General features: G+C 45.6%; 1 protein-coding gene across 1 annotated transcript; it reads left to right on the top strand.

Moving 5' to 3' along the window:
- Positions 1-13,499, top strand: LOC117000488 (inactive tyrosine-protein kinase transmembrane receptor ROR1). The gene is made up of 5 exons (XM_033068136.1): positions 1-228; positions 1,858-2,175; positions 2,832-3,077; positions 6,874-7,085; positions 10,525-13,499. The coding sequence occupies exons 1-5, from the start codon at positions 183-185 to the stop codon at positions 11,947-11,949; spliced, it is 2,247 nt and encodes a 748-aa protein (XP_032924027.1). The 5' UTR covers positions 1-182; the 3' UTR covers positions 11,950-13,499.
- Positions 13,500-18,368: the final 4,869 nt, after the last annotated feature.

Here is an 18,368-nt window from a genome sequence, read left to right as displayed (position 1 = left end):
TATGTAAACAAACAAATATTCAAGATCTTGTTGAATAGAAGGAAATAATCCTAATTCTTTTCAATATTTGACAGTGACAATTTGATGTTTCTGATTTCAGGGATGAGTATGAGGAGGATGGGTTTTGCCAGCCTTACAGGGGCATCGCCTGTGCCCGCTTCATTGGGAACAGAACCATCTACATGGAGTCCTTGCACATGCAGGGGGAGATAGAAAATCAGATTACAGGTGGGTAAAATCTCCTTGGCTGCTTCCCCACCGAGCTGTCTGCTCCCAAAAAGCTGCTGGGGTTTATAAACAGCAATGTTATTTTGCTTTGCTCTTTATTCCCTCTTGCCACGAGCTCGTCTGGGTGTCTCTGCTCCTCCAGCTCATCCCAAAACACCTAAAAAAGAGATTTTTTTTTTCAAGGAGGAGAGGCTGTGTGTTTACAGCTTCTGAGAGGCTCAGTGTAGGTTTTGAAAGAAAAGGGGAACCAGCTTTAGTTGATTTTATGTGGCTGGAATAATTTAGGTGCTGGGAAAAGCTGCATAAATAATGCAGCAAGTCGTGGTTTTCCTTTGGATTTAGGGGAGAAGCAGTTGCCATTATTTTTGTGGGATGTGCTGATGGGATTGCTGAATTGGCAGATATCAGATATCATGATATTATCTATTTTTCATATAAATTAACTTGGCCTGATCCTAGCCCTGGTAATCATCTCTATATTCAGATTTTTTTTCTTTCTGTCAGAATATCCCAAATTTCTCTTCTCCCTTTGTCTCCAAACACTGCCAGCACTCCAAAAAAAAAAAAAAAAAAAGTTATTTGGGATTGTATGAAAACTGTCACCTTCCACGAAGGAACTGGTGCAGGAATTTGGGGTTTACCTGCTGGGCTTCCAAATATTGCATGAATTTGTAAATCATTCTAAGTTATTTGGGAAGGAAAAAGGAATAATAAAAGGAATAATAAAAGGAATAATAAAGGAATAATAAAGTAATAATTTAAGGAATAATAAATGAATAATTTAAGGAATAGTTTAAGGAATCATTTAAGGAAGAGTTAAAGGAATCATTTAAGGAAGAGTTAAAGGAATAATTTAAGGAATAATAAAGGAATAACAAAGGAATAATTTAAAGAATAGTTAAAGGAATAGTTAAAGGAATAATTTTTAAAGGAATAATTAAAGGAATAATAAAGGAATAATTAAAGGAATAATAAAGGAATAATAAAGGAATAATAAAGGAATAATAAAGGAATAATTTAAGGAATAATAAAGGAATAATTAAAGGAATAATAAAGGAATAATTTAAGAAATAATAAAGGAATAATAAAGGAATGATAAAGGAATAATAAAGGAATAATTCCAGGAATAATAAAGGAATAATTCAAGGAATAATAAAGGAATAGTTTAAGGAATAATAAAGGAAAAATAAAGGAATAATTTAAGGAATAATAAAGGAAATAAAGGAATAATTTAAAGAATAATAAAGCAATAATAAAGGAATAATTTAAGGAATAATTAAAGGAATAGTTAAAGGAATAATTAAAGGAATAATTATGTTTGGTGGTTGGGTGATAAGCTCAGCATTAATCCCATGATGCAAACCTGATGTATTTTCCTTATCAGTGGAATCTGCATCGTTAATAACTCTCAGTGTACAGTAATTTCAAAATTATAAGCTGCACCATTTTGACTAAAATTTTGGTCTGAACCCGAAAGCGCGGCTTATAATCGCGAAATTCCTGTAATTAGCACCGTGCGTCCCGTTCATCACCTGCCCAGCTGCAGCAGGAAGTGAGGTTTTACTGGGAAGGCAACAGCGCAGGGACAACATCCCCGAGTGCCAGTTGAGCCTGGTGTGTTTTTTGCAGCTGCCTTCACCATGATCGGCACCTCGAGCCACCTGTCGGACAAGTGCTCGCAGTTCGCCATCCCCTCGCTGTGCCACTACGCCTTCCCCTACTGCGACGAGAGCTCCCCCGCCCCCAAACCGCGGGATCTGTGCCGGGACGAGTGCGAGATCCTGGAGAACGTGCTGTGCCAGACCGAGTACATCTTCGCCAGGTCCAACCCCATGATCCTGATGAGGCTGAAGCTGCCCAACTGCGAGGATCTGCCGCAGCCCGACAGCCCCGAGGCCGCCAGCTGCATCCGCATCGGCATCCCCATGGCCGACCCCATCAACAAGAGTAAGTGGGAAATTGTGGGTGATACAGTTCCTCCAGTGTGGGAATCCAGGAGGAGATGGCCATGGAGGAGTTTTCCATCTCTACCCAGTGAAAGCTGGGCTCTTTTCATGGAATTCCCAATGGTGAGATGGCCATGGAGGAGTTTTCCATCTCTCCCCAGTGAAAGCTGGATTCTTTTTCCTGTAATTCCCAATGGTGAGATGGCCATGGAGGAGTTTTCCATCTCTCCCCAGTTGAAACCTGGACTCTTTTCCATGGGTTTCCCAATGGTGAGATGGCCATGGAGGAGTTTTCCATCTCTCCCCAGTGAAAGCTGGATTCTTTTCCGTGGGTTTCCCAATGGTGAGGGGGCCATGGAGGAGTTTTCCATCTCTCCCCAGTGAAAGCTAGACTCTTTTTCCTGTAATTCCCAATGGTGAGATGGCCATGGAGGAGTTTTCAATCTCTCCCCAGTGAAAGCTGGACTCTTTTCTATGGAATTCCCAATGGTGAGATGGCCATGGAGAGTTTTCCATCTCTCCCCAGTGAAAGCTGGACGCTTTCCATGGAATTCCCAATGGTGAGATGGCCATGGAGGAGTTTTCCATCTCTCCCATCCCAGTTTCCCCCCCCTCATCTCCACCCTGATGAGTGAATTTGCCTTTTGGCTCTTGCAGATCACCGGTGCTACAACAGCACGGGCGTGGATTACCGGGGCACGGTGAGCGTGACGCGCTCGGGGCGGCAGTGCCAGCCCTGGAACTCGCAGTACCCCCACACCCACAGCTTCACTGCTGCCAGGTACCCCGAGCTCAACGGGGGCCACTCCTACTGCAGGAACCCTGGCAACCAGAAGGATGCCCCGTGGTGCTTCACCTTGGATGAGAACTTCAAGTCGGAGCTCTGCGACGTCCCGGCCTGTGGTAATGCCTGGTGTGGCTTGGGCTGGAGTTTGGGGGCAAAAAGGGGAAGGGTTTGGGGCACAGAGTGTCTTTAGTGAGTTCCTGGCAAAGGGTTTGGGGTGCAGATTGTCTTTGGTGAGCCCTGGAGAAGATTTTGGGGCACAAAGTGTTTTTGGTGAGTCTCTGGAGAAGGGTTTGGGGCACAAAGTGTCTTTGGTGATTCCATCAGGATGGGTGTGGGGCACAAAGTGTCTTTGATGACTCCTTGGGGAAGATTTTGGGGCACAGAGTGTCTTTGGTGAGCCCTAAGAAGGGTTTGGGGCACAGAGTGTCTTTGGTGTTTCTCTGGAGAAGGGTTTGGGGCACAAAGTGTTTTTGGTGATCCTCTGGATAAGATTTTGGGGCACAAAGTGTTTTTGGTGAGTCCCTGGAGAAGATTTTGGGGCACAGAATGTCTTTGGTGAGCCCTGGAGAAGATTTTGGGGCAGAGTGTCTTTGGTGATTCCCTCAGGAAGGGTTTGGGGCACAGAGTGTCTTTGGAGAGTCCTGGGGACAGAGCTGTAGGAAAGGCTGCTGGCCCTGCTCTGAGGACACCTTGCTGTCCCTGCAGTGACAAAGTGCTGGCATGAAAATCATTTCCTGGGGAATGGCTCTGCACTGCCAGCTCAGGTGTTCCTGGTTTCCCAGGTTGTTTTTGTTCCAATCAGTACAAATCCTTAGGCCAAATTAAATCACAGAAACATGGAATTGTTTGGGTTGGAAAATCCCTCTGAGGTCATCGAGTCCAACCATCCCAGCACTGCCAAGGCCACCACTGCCCATGTCCCCAAGTGCCACATCCACAGGGCTTTTAATTCCCTGTTTAAATCCCTTTTTAGACCTCACCACTGCTGTGCCAGGGCTGGACAACCTTTTCAGTGGAGAAATTTTCCCTGATGTCCAATCCAAACATCCTCTGGTGTAACTTGGGGCTGATACCTCTGCTCCTGTCCCTGTTCCCAGATCCCAAATCCCCCCGGTGTCCCCTCCTGGCAGGGACTTGTGCAGAGCCAGAAATTCCCCCTGAGCCTCCTTTTCTCCAGGCTGAGCCCCCCCAGCTCCCTCAGGGATTCTCCAGCCCCTTCCCAGCTCCCTCAGGGATTCTCCAGCCCCTTCCCAGCTCCCTCAGGGATTCTCCAGCCCCTTTCCCAGCTCTGTTCCCCTCCCTGGACATGCTCCAGCCCCTCCATGACTTTCTTCTTGTGAGGGGCCCAAAAACAGGGAGAGGGTTTGAGATGCAGTGACAGAGCCCAGACTATCTGCCTTCCCCCCATCTCCCCTTTCAGTAAGAACATAATTTAGATCCCATTTTGGCATCGATTCCCATCTTTTCATTAATTGAAAAAGACTTTGGAGCAGACTCAGAACATGTCTCACTGCAGGAATGTTCATAACCATAACCAGAAAAAATTTAATTTGGTGCTGGCTATGGAGCAGGAACATCAAAGGTATCTCATTTCCAAGGGGAAAGGTAAATGTTAGTGTGACAACTTGTAGGCAACATCAAATTTTGTGTGAAACTTTGAATTTCCATAACATTTCTGGGTGCATTTCTGCCGTGTCCATGCAAAGAGCAATGTTTTTTCCCTTGGCCTGTTATCAATATTGTTATTTCTATATGCAGATAAAACATTTTTCAGGTGCTCCATTCACTTCCTGCCAGGTCTCTGAAAAGCAGAATCAAATGAGAGCTGAATCTCCCTTTTTGTTAATTTTGCAAACCCAAAATGCAGCCAGGGCAGTTCTGTGAACACAAAATTCTATTTTAGAGGACCTGGCAATGCCACCTGTATTTTTAAAACAAGGCCTGAGCTGTGTTGGCAGTGCTGGTTTAAGAGTTGGACTTGCTGATCTCTGAGGGCTTTTCCAACCTCAGCAATTCCATGATTTTCCCCACACTTTTCGAGTCCTGTATCTCTTCTGCTGTTATTTCAACACAAACAACAAAAACCATCCTGGAGATTCTTGTGCCCCCTCTAGATGGGCTCTGAGATGCTCAGCTTTTGATCTGGGATACCAGGACTCTTTTGGAGCCAAATTCTCTGATTTTCAAGCTTTGCTCGATAATAACTGAGATGGGCTGGCTGGGCTGGAGAATTCCTGACAAAGGTTTTAATTACCAAAACCTCTCACTGCTGCCTTAAATGGTACCCCTTGTTCTGTGCCTTTATTATTCTAAATACAAACAGAGCTGGATCAGGTGAGCAGTAATTGAATTGTTAAGTGCTAATCTGCATATTAAAACCAGAATACCGAGCGGGACTTGCATTCTGCCGGTTTTGCACGGGCTGAAAGAGCCATTTCAGGCCCATTTCAATCAGCATTGTGCATTCTGCCTCACCAGGACATGCCGAGATGGGAAATGGATTTAATTAGGGTGGCTCCCAAGAAGCCCATTAACCTAATGAGGCTTCACTGCGGGGGCTGCTACTTAATAAGAATAATAATTGCCTTTGACTGGAATAGCTCAGGTGATGAACTGGTGCCCAGGTCTCCCTCTGCCTCGTGCTGCTGCTTTCTTTCCCTCCCTTCAGCTGTGTCCCACAAGCTGGGAGAGATTTGTTTCCTCCAAGTTTGTCAAGCTGATTGTGGGGAGATGTGAAACACGGGGTAATTCGAGCATAAGGCTTAGCAAAGCCGAGCCTAAGAAGGTTGGGAAGGGCAGTGTGTGAATCCCTGCCTCTCTGGGAACAGGGAAGATGTCCTGGGGGTGGTGCTGTAGGAATATTTGGGCTACCTCTCCTCTCAATTAAAAACCAGATGGCACAAATTAATCTGAGAGGAACGTGGGGAGAGCAGAGGACAGCGTGAGCCTGAAAGAGGAGAGGGGTTATGCAAAGTGACATCCAGAACCATTTGAACTTTGCCTCTGTCACAATTTGAGTCGAGCCCAAGCTTCAGATCAAGTTCATGTTTAATGAAGTGCATAAAAGAGATCTGTGTGGGCCGCTAAGCACTTGTCCAAATCCAGCCTGGAAAACACAGACAAACAAACTGGAGTGACCCTGCAGGGATAAGAAAACATTCCCCGTTCTCCCAGACTCCCCAAGGCAGCCCCAGGCATTCCCAATTCCCCTGGAAACAGCCTGGGCTCCAGGGATCCTGAGTTCCCCTGCAGTGAGTGAGTTAATCCGGGTGTAATTCCACCCTAAACCCTGGGAATGCTCCTGGGGGATGGGTGAGGGATCTGTCCCTGTCCCTGCCCTTGTGTTTGGAGCACTTGGGATGGGGGATCTGTCACTGTCCTTGTGCCCAGGACACTCAGGATAAGGGATCTGTCCTTGTCCCTGTCCCTCCCAATCCAGAGTGTTCTCCTTTAAATTGTCTCAAAATAAGGAGTTTGTATTCCCACCAGAGCTTTTCTTGGAATCACAGAATGGTCTGGCTTGGAAGGGACCCTTAAAAATAATTTAGTTCCTACTCCCTGCTGTAGGAGGGGCACCTTCCACAGGCTTATTCCATAAGGTGTTTTAGAAATTCCCTTTTCTGTGGATCTGTGTTGAACCATGACTTAATTTCAGCCCAAGCCAAGGCCACCTCACAGCATTCCACTGCTCCCTGCCCATCAGTAGGTTTGACCTGACAGGGACAGCTCCTGTCTGTCCTCACAGAACTGTTACTCCACAAAATAATTTTTCCTTTTAATATTAATTAAATAAAGCAGCATTCAAGGTGGATTTCAGCAAGATAAAAAGGACATTTTATTATTTTTAACACTTTTAGCTGACTCTGGGATGCTTCATTCCTTTGTCATTATTTTTTTTTCTTTCTGAACCAGATTACAAGGATTCCAAGGAAAAGAACAAAATGGAAATCCTGTACATCCTGGTGCCAAGTGTCACCATCCCCCTGGCCATAGCCTTGCTCTTTTTCTTCATCTGCATCTGTCGCAACAACCAGAAATCCTCGTCCCCCCCGGTGCAGAGGCAGCCCAAACACGTCCGGGGGCAGAACGTGGAGATGTCCATGCTCAACGCCTACAAACCAAAGGTAACCCCAAATTTCTGCTCCCACACTCCCTGGCTCCACAGGCAGGGAGGGAAATTATTCAAACAGCCCAGCACTCAAATATCCAGGTGGTTTCCAGCCTGTGATTTGTGTGATTTTTGTGAGGGTTTCTCAGCAGCAGCAGCATGTGCTGGAGCAGGGGGGTAATTCCTGTGTCCCTGGAGAAATGATGGAGTTTTTGTGTGATAAAGCAAGAAAGTCCTTCCTGAAGCATCTCTAAAACACCTCATTGAAGTGGGAGAGTAATGCAGGTGAAGATGTGATCCAGCATTTCCTCAGGAGAGCTTTCCATGGCTCTGCTCAGCTCATCTGTCGCCTTTCACTCAGCTAAAATCACCTTTGCAAGGATTTGTTCCTTGGCTTTTCAGGCTCACCCATTGCCTCAGTTAAATCAGAAATGACCAAAACAGCCCCAAAACTCTGCCTGCAGCACAGCTCCTGGTGTTTGGCTTCACCACAGCTCCACATTCAGGAAGAATTTTAAAAATCATTTTGATTTAGGTGTGATCAGCTCATGTCCCTGATTTCCTGGTGGGGATGTGAGAGCTGTTGGTGTCACCAGGGCAGGCTGGAAATGCCACCCACAGGACAGGAATTCCCTGGGAAAGCATTTCCCTTGTGTTTCACACCATGATCCTTCCAGCTCAGGATATTTGATGGTTCTTCAAGAACCTGATGAGCTTTGTTCATTTGGAATTTGGTGGGCTTTGTTCTTTTGGAGCATTTTAGAGTGAAAACCTCAATCCCACACACACTGGCCTTGTGAATTTATCTTCATTCTCCTTGGAAGTTCCCAATTCCAGCTTTCCTGTACAGCTTGGAGTAGCTTTATCTCAAAATATTGGTAACAAAAAAAAAAAAAATTAATAAAGTCATCTTGCATCCAGACTCCCGGAATATCTTGTTAAATTTGGAGTTGCTTCTTGCTGCCTGTTCTGTTGGGAATTTGGGGTTCAATCCTGGCTAAATTGAAGGTATGGGAATGTCAGCATCCTTTTATTGAGGATGCAATTCCCACTTTTCCACACAGCACCGGAAAGCAGAAATTCCTGGAAATGTTTGGAAATCTTGACCACTCTCTTTCCTTTCAATTTGCAAGTCACGTGCTGCAGGAATATTTTCATTTTATTTATGCTAATTCAGGATTTTCCCACTGGGAAAGCCAGCTCTCCCTGTCTCCAGTGTTTTGATTGCCTTTCAAACAATATTTTCAAGGAAAGGAAATGGAATCTTATTTTTAAAATTGATGTCAGCTCTGGGTGAAAACACATTTAAGCTTCAAGCTCCCACTGGGGCAGTTGTTTGCTTGGATAAATAGGAATGTTAGCATTTCCTCCACTTTTAAGGGATTTTAATTGCCTCCAAAAATATAATAAATGAAGGACATCTTGTCCTGGAGCTGAAGAAGAGGTGGAAGGGGTGGATTTCCCTCTCCCTTTCCCCTGACCTGCTGCCTCTTGTGTATTTTACACTTCCCTACATTTTGGACACCCGTGTGTGACAAATACTTGTCAAACAAAAGCTGAGCAGATTTACAACTGCTTCACTCCAAATGAGCCCTTCCTGCCAAAACTTTATGACTTCATTTTCTTCCCCCAGTTTTCCACTCTGTTGGTTCAAACAGACAGACCCAGGCTCAGGTCAGACAGAGGTCATTTCACTTTCATTACTAAAATATAATTTACAATATGCCAGACCTAAACAAGTTTTAGCCTAAAGGATTTGGGTAATATAAACCATCTGTTCCTCAACAATATAGCTAATTTCCTGCCATCACTGTGCAGTCTACTGGGCTGCCTGCTTAAATGGCTTTATTATTATTATTATTATTGTTATTATTATTATTATTACTATTATTATTATTATTATTAAGTCATAAGTGATCAATACAATTAGAATTAATTCATGCTAAACCAGCTTTTTTTACATGATTGTTTGAAATATCAGATGTTTTCCCACTGGGAAGCTGGCCTTGCATGGTTTCAGGAATGCAAATGGCAATGTTTACACTAATTTACAGAACCTAGATCCCAAACTCATTAACCTGAAATTACTACCTGTGGATTTACTGAGGGCCCTAAACGAGTGGGTTTGGGTGTTACAAGCACAAGTGGAAATTGGGACTAATCCAGGTTCTTTATGGCCCAGGAGTGAATATCTGCACACCAAAGGGCCATAAATGTTTAAAAGGTTTGCCTTTCTCTATCAGAGTTTCAGGATGGACCAGAAATAGTGGGATCAGAAACAGGCTCTGCTGTACCAGGAAGGGTTAACAGCCAAGTCAAGGCAGAATTGGCTACAAGGACATGGTTTTTAAAACAAAATCATTTTTTTTTCCCTGCTAAAACTCCAAGGCCTGGCCCAAAAAACACTTCATGGACCTCTTAGAGCATGGGAATTACCTCAATTCCTGAAATTAGTCACATTCAATCAGAAGTACAGAAATGCCCAAGGCCAAATACTGGGATGCTGATGGCTCCTGCATATATTTGGATCCAATACTTGCATGTGGCCTTGTGGGGAGGATGGAAAGGAATTCCTTCTGTTCCCTTTTGGATCCTGCTGTGCCTCAGGCTGTGCCTGGCACCAGGGGGATCCCTGTGTCCATCTCCTTGGCTCCCACACATCCTGCACCTAAAGGGAAATCGGTGAAATCAGTGAGATCAGTGGAATCAGTGTTTTCAGTGAAATCAGTGTTTTCAGTGCTGATGTGTTCCCACAGATTCTGTACCAAAGTGAAATCAGTGAAATCAGTGGAATCAGTGAGCTCAGTATTTTCAGTGCTGATGTGTTCCCATACATCCTGCATCAAAAGTGAAATCAGTGAAATCAGTGGAATCAGTGAAATCAGAGTTTCAGTGCTGATGTGTTCTCACACCAAGAGATTTCACCAGGAGTGAAATCAGTGTTTTCAGTGAAATCAGTGTTTTCAGTGCTGATGTGTTCCCACAGATTCTGCACCAAAAGGGGAATCAGTGAAATCAGTGAAATCAATGAAATCAGTAAAATCAGTGAGCTCAGTGTTTTCAGTGCTGATGTGTTCCCACAGATTTTGCACCAAAAGTGAAATCAGTGAAATCAGTGAGATCAGTGAGATCGGTGTTTTCAGTGCTGATGTGTTCTCACACCAAGAGATTTCACCAGGAGTGAAATCAGTGAAATCAGAATTTTCAGTGCTGATGTGTTCTCACACCAAGAAATTTCACCAGAAGTGAAATCAGTGAGCTCAGTGTTTTCAGTGCTGATGTGTTCCCACACATCCTACACCAAAAGGGAAATCAGTGAAATCAATGAAATCAGTGAAATCAGCGAGCTCAGTGTTTTCAGTGCTGATGTGTTCCCACACCAAGAGATTTCACCAGAAGTGAAATCAGTGAGCTCAGTGTTTTCGGCGCTGATGTCTCTGGTGTTTGTCCCACAGAGCAAAGCCAAGGAGCTGCCCCTCTCTGCCGTTCGCTTCATGGAGGAGCTGGGCGAATGCGCTTTTGGGAAGATCTACAAGGGCCACCTCTACCTGCCGGGCATGGACCACGCCCAGCTCGTGGCCATCAAGACCCTCAAGGACTTCAACAACCCTCAGCAGTGGGCGGAATTCCAGCAGGAAGCGTCGCTGATGGCCGAGCTGCACCACCCCAACATCGTGTGCCTGCTGGGCGTGGTGACCCAGGAGCAGCCCGTGTGCCTCCTGTTCGAGTACACCAACCAGGGCGACCTGCACGAGTTCCTGGTGATGCGCTCGCCCCACTCGGACGTGGGCTGCAGCAGCGACGAGGACGGCACGGTCAAATCCAGCCTGGACCACGGGGACTTCCTGCACATCGCCGTGCAGATCGCCGCTGGCATGGAGTACCTGGCCGGGCACTTCTTCGTGCACAAGGACCTGGCTGCCCGCAACATCCTGATCGGGGAGCAGCTGCACGTGAAGATCTCTGACCTGGGGCTCTCCAGGGAGATCTACTCGGCCGATTACTACAGGGTGCAGAACAAGTCCCTGCTGCCCATCCGCTGGATGCCCCCCGAGGCCATCATGTACGGCAAGTTCTCCTCCGACTCCGACATCTGGTCCTTCGGCGTGGTGCTGTGGGAGATATTCAGCTTCGGCCTCCAGCCCTACTACGGCTTCAGCAACCAGGAGGTGATCGAGATGATCCGCAAGCGGCAGCTGCTGCCGTGCTCCGAGGACTGTCCCCCCAGGATGTACGGGCTGATGACGGAGTGCTGGCACGACCTCCCGTCCCGCAGGCCGCGCTTCAAGGAGATCCACGCCCGCCTGCGCTCCTGGGAGGGGCTGTCCAGCCACACCAGCTCCACCACGCCCTCGGGGGGCAACGCCACCACCCAGACCACCTCGCTGAGCGCCAGCCCCGTCAGCAACCTCAGCAACCCCCGCTACCCCAACTTCATGTTCCCGGCTCAGGGCATCCCCCAGGGCCAGCTGGCCGGCTTCATGGGGCCGCCGCTGGCGCAGAACCAGCGCTACATCCCCATCAACGGCTACCCCATCCCGCCGGGCTACGCCGCCTTCCCCGCGCCCCACTTCGCCCCGCAGGGCCCCCCCAGGGTGATCCAGCACTGTCCCCCTCCCAAGAGCCGCTCGCCCAGCAGCGCCAGCGGCTCCACCAGCACGGGCCACGTCACCAGCCTGCCGTCGTCGGGCTCCAACCAGGAGGCCAACATCCCGCTGCTGTCGCACATGGCCATCCCCAGCCACCCCGCGGGCATGGGCATGGCGGTGTTCGCCAACAAAACTCAAAAACCCTACAAAATGGACTCCAAGCAGGCCTCCCTGCTGGGGGACTCCAGCATGCACGGACCCAACGAGTCGGTGATTTCGGCGGAGTTGTAAATACGCGAGGCCTTTGTAAATAGGACAGACTCGGAAGGGGGAGGAAAGATATCTATTTTTTTTTTTTTTTTTTCCTATTCAGATATTTTATTAAAGATCCTTTTCTGGTTGTTGTTGTTGTTGTTGTTGGACAGACGCTGCAGCCAAAGTGTCTTCTGTGAAGTTTCACTGCAGGCACAACCAGACAGATCCTCCTGGTGGGAATCCTCAGCCTTGGCCGCGTTCCTCCAAGTGCCACCGACAATTCAAAGAGAAAAGAGGGAATTTGAGGGGTTTTTTAAAAATAAAAACGTTTTATCCAATGTTTTTTCACAGCTTTTTAAACCTCCGGCGTGGTTTAAATCACAGGAACTTGTTTTTTTAATACTGAAAACCATATTTTAATATTTGTCTCTTTTTTTAGGAGATGCAAAGATTCGGAGATCTGGGTGTGCAATTTCAGTGCCAATAGGAAAAATATTTGTAAATGTTGCAGTCGAGGATTGTGTTTCAAAATATATGATCTGAGAGCTGAATCAATTACTTCAGGTGGGATTTTGGTCTTTGGTTTAGCTGGGAGTCTGAGCTCAGATTCAGACCAAAAAAATGTCATTTATGTGACAGCACAAATGCTGGAGTTATCAGCTTGCAGTCTACAAACCTCATCTGCTGCTGGCTGCTAAGGACAGCTGGAGCTCTTAAGGAATTGCCTTAAAGGAAATGAAATTAAAGGGCTTTAATTTCAGAACCTGAATCAGCTTCTTCAAAGATAACATTTCATGATCTGGTCGCTCAAGCAGGAATTTTATATCCTTTTGTTGCTATGCAACTGTGTAATGGAAAAGCGCCAAACCACGATTTTATATATGTGACAATCAGTTTTCCCAGGAATATTTATTGTGTCATTTCAGTGACTCTGACTCCTGGAAAAAGGGAGCCTCGCATTCCATCAGGCAGCAAATCCATCGATAGCAATTGTGTCTAATAATGTGAATTAGTGCTGATTTTCCACTTAGAAATGCGCCATTCGTGTCATTCAAAAACCCATTCAGGTAGAACCAGTCGAGATTCTTCATTTGAAACCACTTTAATGAGTTACACACGTGCTGTGTACGGTACATTTTCCACAGACTCTTGTTTTTGTACTGAATAATATTTTTATTGTCCACAAAAACAATCTTTTTGCTCAGTTGACAATGTTGTATAATAGGACTTTATTTTTATCTTTTTTTGCACAAAAGTGTGATGATGTTTTTGTACAGCAGAAGTGAAAATACATCTCTGCATTTTATATCTTGGGCTGTTTCTTTTGATTTTTACCCTGATGTAGATGTTCCTGAAATATATTATGGTGATACTCAGCCACTACCTTATACAAATATATTTCTTTGTTTTCACTGCATGCGTTTAATCACTGTATTACTTGATTGATTGAGTTGTTAATTACGGGCATTTCAATTAGGCAAGCATGGAAAAAAAAATAATGTAACGACAAAGGCTATTTTATAATTGAGATATGTGCATTTTTGTATTTCACGTGCCAGAGATGATATTAAACACTGATTATTTTATGCTGCTGTTTATTAAAACATTGTTTTACCACCAACACATCAGCATTTCCTCCATCCTGAAGGACCTGGAAGGATTTCCCTCCCCTGGCTCCCAGTTTGCAGGGAAGCTGAGCTGGTATCAACCAAACATCCTTTAATCAGGAATTAGGAATAACCTAATCCTTCAGGAGCAGCAGTGGGATCATAAAATAATCCCTCACACACTTTGTGGTTTTGTGTTCAGACCACTCACAGCTCAGTTTGAGTTTTTTTTCCCTTTATTTCAGAGCTGGGTCCTTGAGGTTGAAGTTTTTTCAGATATGAACCAGCTCTGAACAACACACCTGGAAATCCGTGGGAAGAGCTCCCTCTCAGCAGGGAAATTGGGAATTCTGGGGCTGAAGTCACAGTCTGGCTCACACCTGATGCACAGGGAGGTAACACAGAGAGGCAGGAGCTCCTCAGGGAGACAAGAGAGGGGAAAACCTGAAGAAAATGGTGAGGTAATGTGGAAAAGAAATGCTGCCAGAAATGAAGGAGTCTCTCCTCAGGTGGGAATGCAGACATGGGATGAAAGGTTTTGTGGCAAACAAAGGGAGAGGGAATATTCCAGATGCTAAATCATCATCCCTTCCCTCCTCAAGGAGAGAGCACAGCCAAGGCTGTTGGAAATGCAGCAGTCTTGGCTGGATGGAGAAACTCTGGAGGATTGGGAATAAAATTCTGGATAAACTGCATTTAGTGACCCTTCAGCCTGCACAATCTCATCCCCTCCAGGCTGCCTGTGCTGCTGTAAAAGAGAGCAAGAATTTGCTGATTTAAAGACCACTGAGGCAGAGCCTGAAATGGGGATTTGGATCCTTTTTTTTTCCCACAGAGGAGTGACTGGGCTGGAATTCTGCATTCTCTGGGTTGAGAGGAAAAGCTCAGAGCTGCCTGTGCAGAATGGGGGTGTAAAGCTCTGAACTCACCAGGATGTTTTATTCAGGAATTTCTTATTCCTGTATTTATTCAGGAATGGTCAGGAAGGAATCTGTGCCTTGCACAGAGGTTTTAAAGCAGAGCCAGCAAAAGGAGACATGTGAACACAGTTGCTCTAAAGGACATTTTTGTACAAAAAACACAGCATTTTTTCAAAACCACTAGAGAAAAAAAAAAATCAATTTTTCATTTGCAGGAAAACATGGCAGCATCTTTCTTGTGTGGTACAAGATTTTAACCAGTGTTTCTTTATGAATTCATGGTTCTGTGGGCAGGGGGTGGAAGGAGCAGCTGGTTCTGCTGCAGAACATCCATGGGGAAAAAAATAAAAAAGGAAAATTCCCTTTCCATGGGCCTGGAGCCTCTCAAAGATGTGATGTCTGTGGAATCCAAGCAGCAATTTTTATCTTGCTGTGGGCTCTCTTTTATAGGAGGAGAGAGAATATTGCCCCTGAGTTGGTCACTGTCCAGCCCATCGTATTTCTGCCTGTTTGATCTCCCCCAGATTAAAGTTCAGCCATTGCAGGACAGTTTATATTGCTGAGGTAATAGAAAATTATTAAAAACAGAGAGAGACACAATATTGGGGCTGCACATCAAAAGCTCCTAAAGACAAAGGAGGGAAAATTGACTCGAAACTGGAATTATTGGAAGCATCTGTGGTGTCTTTTATTTCCCATTTAACAGTGCAACACATTTGGGAATGGTGTTGGGCTGGTTCTGGGCCTTCATTTGCTGAGTTTTACCCTAAACCCTGAGGTTTTTCTGCTCCTGCAGAGGGAACAGCAGCTCTTGGTAAATTAATTTTGACCTTGAGACACAAAGGAAGATTCTGCAGTGCTGTCACCTTCAGCTGTGTGGAGAATTTGGGTTATTTTGATGGAATTTAAAAGCAGGAATCTCTGTTAGGTTTATAAGGAACACGTGGGTTTATGAACCATGAGCAGTGCTGGGAGCAGGATCTGCGTCTGTTGGAAATATCTGTGCAAGTCCAAAGGGTTTGTTGGGTATTTCCAGAGCTTCTCAAAAATCCAATCACATTTTGGAGCAGCCAAGATAATGATGCTTCCCAATCCCCCCCAATGAGGGGTCAGATCCAGGGAAACCAACTAGGGAGTGCAGGATAAATAAAAATAATAATGGTCTGGACACTGAATTATGATATAGCAGGAATCAATGGCAGAAATTGAATAATTTTTTCAGAATAGGGTGAAATAAACAATAACCTGAAAGAGGGGTATTTCCCCCAAATGCAGTTGGCATCAAATGGATGAGATATTGGATAAAAGTTAATTTTAACTTGTGTTGGGCAAAGTTATCTTCTGCTCACAACACCTCTGGTCCTAAGGAAACACTCCCTCAGCAGCCAGGCCGTGGGATTGCACAAGGAGCCATAAATCCAACATTTCCCAACCTCCCAATTCCTGAGAGCAGAAATGCTGCTCCTTCCCAGCTCTGCTGTGTGGCCAAGTCCTCAGGGACAGGATTTCTCTCTTTATTTCCTTATCTCCTCTGAGCCCTGAGAAGCCACAGATGGCTCAGCAGGGCAGGGTCAGCCCTGGGGGGCTCTGACCCTCCAAAAGCTGCTCTGGGGCAGGGCTGGCTCCCCCCAGGTTCTGCAGGGATTTGGGGAGAGCCTGCTGTGCTCCCCCTGAATGCAGACACGGGGACATGCAGGTGTTGGGCTGATCCTGCAGGGATTCCAAACACTCGGGTTGATGTTAACTCCAGGTGGAAATTATTAGGAGAGGCCAAATTGGCAAAAAAAATCAGGGAATTCCTGGGGTTGGAAAAGCCCTCCAGGGTCACTGAGTCCAGCTGCTCCCCCAGCACTGCCCAGTGTCCCCAAGTGCCACATCCACAGGGGTTTCAAATCCCTCCGGGGATTGGGATTGCTTTTCCATGAAGGAATTTCCCCAAATATCCACCCTGAGCCTCCCCAGCCCAGCCTGAGCTGTTCCCTCTCCTCCTGTCCCTGTTCCTGGAGCAGATCCCAAATCCCTCCTGTCAGGGAATTGTGCAGAACCCCCTCTGAGCTGGAACCTCAGAGAGGAATTTGTGAATTCCTGAAAAATCAAAGCAGAGAACGGGGCAGGAAAGAGCCATGGGAATAAGAAATCCTGGGAATAACAAATCTTGGGAATAAGAAATCCTGGGAATAACAAATCCTGGGAATAACAAATCCTGGGAATAACAAATCCTGGGAATAACCAATCCTGGCTGGTGCTGCTGTGTCTCCCTCCATGGGGCACCTTCCAGGTAGGATTTGCTCCATGTTCATTTTATCAGGGAATTTGTCACCAGCATTTGCTGAAATACAACAGGGAACTGCAGAGCTGTTGTTCCAACCTGGTTTGAAAAGTCCAAAAGTCTTGGATAAAGTGAGATAGGTTAACAGGTTAATTCTGCATAGAAAAATTGGAATTTATCTGGGAAACCAGGCAAACACCCCAGAGACAGAATGTTTGTTTAAAAATACAAGATATTCATAGCAAACAACCTCTGGTGCCTTCAGTGCCTGGTGACAAAGCTGATTTATCTCAGAGTTCCACTGGGGCTGATGTTTTCCCCTCATGCCATGGATCAGTTTGGGATTGACTTCCTCAGCAGCTCTGAGAAGCAGAAAAAAAAGAATATTTCATTTGTGACCAGGTGAGGAAACAGATGGAGATTTGTGTCTCTGAAAACACGAAGGTTTATTTTCTCTAGTGAATGTTAAAATCCCAACTCCTGAGCTGGGATGAGCAGGATCTGTGGCTGTGAATGTTAAAATCCCAACTCTGAGCTGGGATGAGCAGGATCTGTGGCTGTTGAGGAAATTTCCCCGTTCCCTCCTGCATCCCTGGCAGCTCCCAGGAGGGCAGGAGTGGCTGGGCTGGAGCTGTGGTCAGGATTCATTTGTAGATCCAGCAGGGAAGGGCTTGCTTTGATCCTTGGATTTCCACTCCATCCTCTCCTGCAGCTCACAGAGACCTTTAGGGCAGCTGATCATTTCATCATTTCACTTTTAAGTTTTCTGATCAGTCAGTCCTGATCAGGAGTGTGGGGATGAGTTTTAAGATGGGTGATGAAGTGTTTTATTTTTATTTTGCCACGTGGGTCTCTGTTATTTCCTGCTGGGTTTGGGGGGTTTTTAAGACAAATTAATCTGGATTTTTTTTTTTTTTGAGCAGTCTCAGCCTTTCTTTCTGTCCTCATTCCCACCACATGAAATGATCCCTCCATGTCTGCAGGATTTTCCCCAACAGCTTCATTTTAATGATGAGTGAAACAAATTGTGGAGCCTTGTGTCATTCCTGGCTCTTCCTGGGGAAATTAAAGGAGTGAGAAGATCATGGCCAGATCCAAATGAAGAGCTTGCTGTGATTATTGTGGGCAGAAAGCAGCACTTCAGAGTTGTGTAATTGTACTAATTAAGAATGAAATCAGGGCTTTGTGGAGCCTTGGGTGTTCTGGTTTCTCTAGGGGATGATTTCAAATACATTGGCAGAAAATACAGCAAATACACAGAGCAGAAAGGGGGGAAAAAACAACAAAACTTAATTTAGGGAAATGGTTTTGCAGTGTGTTTGAAAGAATCTGCACCAGGAGGTAACAACATCTCCTTTTAAATTGTTTATTTATTAATACAAATATTTTTAAATTATTTAAAATATTTTAAAGAAACAAAATCAACATGGATGGATGAATGGACGGATGGAGAGAAAGCAGGACACAACTCCCCTCACTTTGCTCAGCAGTGACAGCAGGAAGAGGGAAGCAGCAGGGATGGATCCCAGTTTTTTGGATCCCACAAAATATCTGGAGTCTGGTGATGTTGGGAGAGCCTGGAATGGTTTTCCCAAAAAATCTGGATCCATGGAAGTGTCCAAGGCCAGCTTGGAGCACCCTGGGAATGGGAGGTGTCCC

The sequence above is a fragment of the Catharus ustulatus genome, chromosome 9, assembly GCF_009819885.2.
Source record: "Catharus ustulatus isolate bCatUst1 chromosome 9, bCatUst1.pri.v2, whole genome shotgun sequence".
In the NCBI taxonomy this organism is placed as follows: Eukaryota; Metazoa; Chordata; class Aves; order Passeriformes; family Turdidae; genus Catharus; species Catharus ustulatus.
Note: the sequence above shows the minus strand (reverse complement) of the source record. Positions and strands in the feature narration are given on the sequence as shown.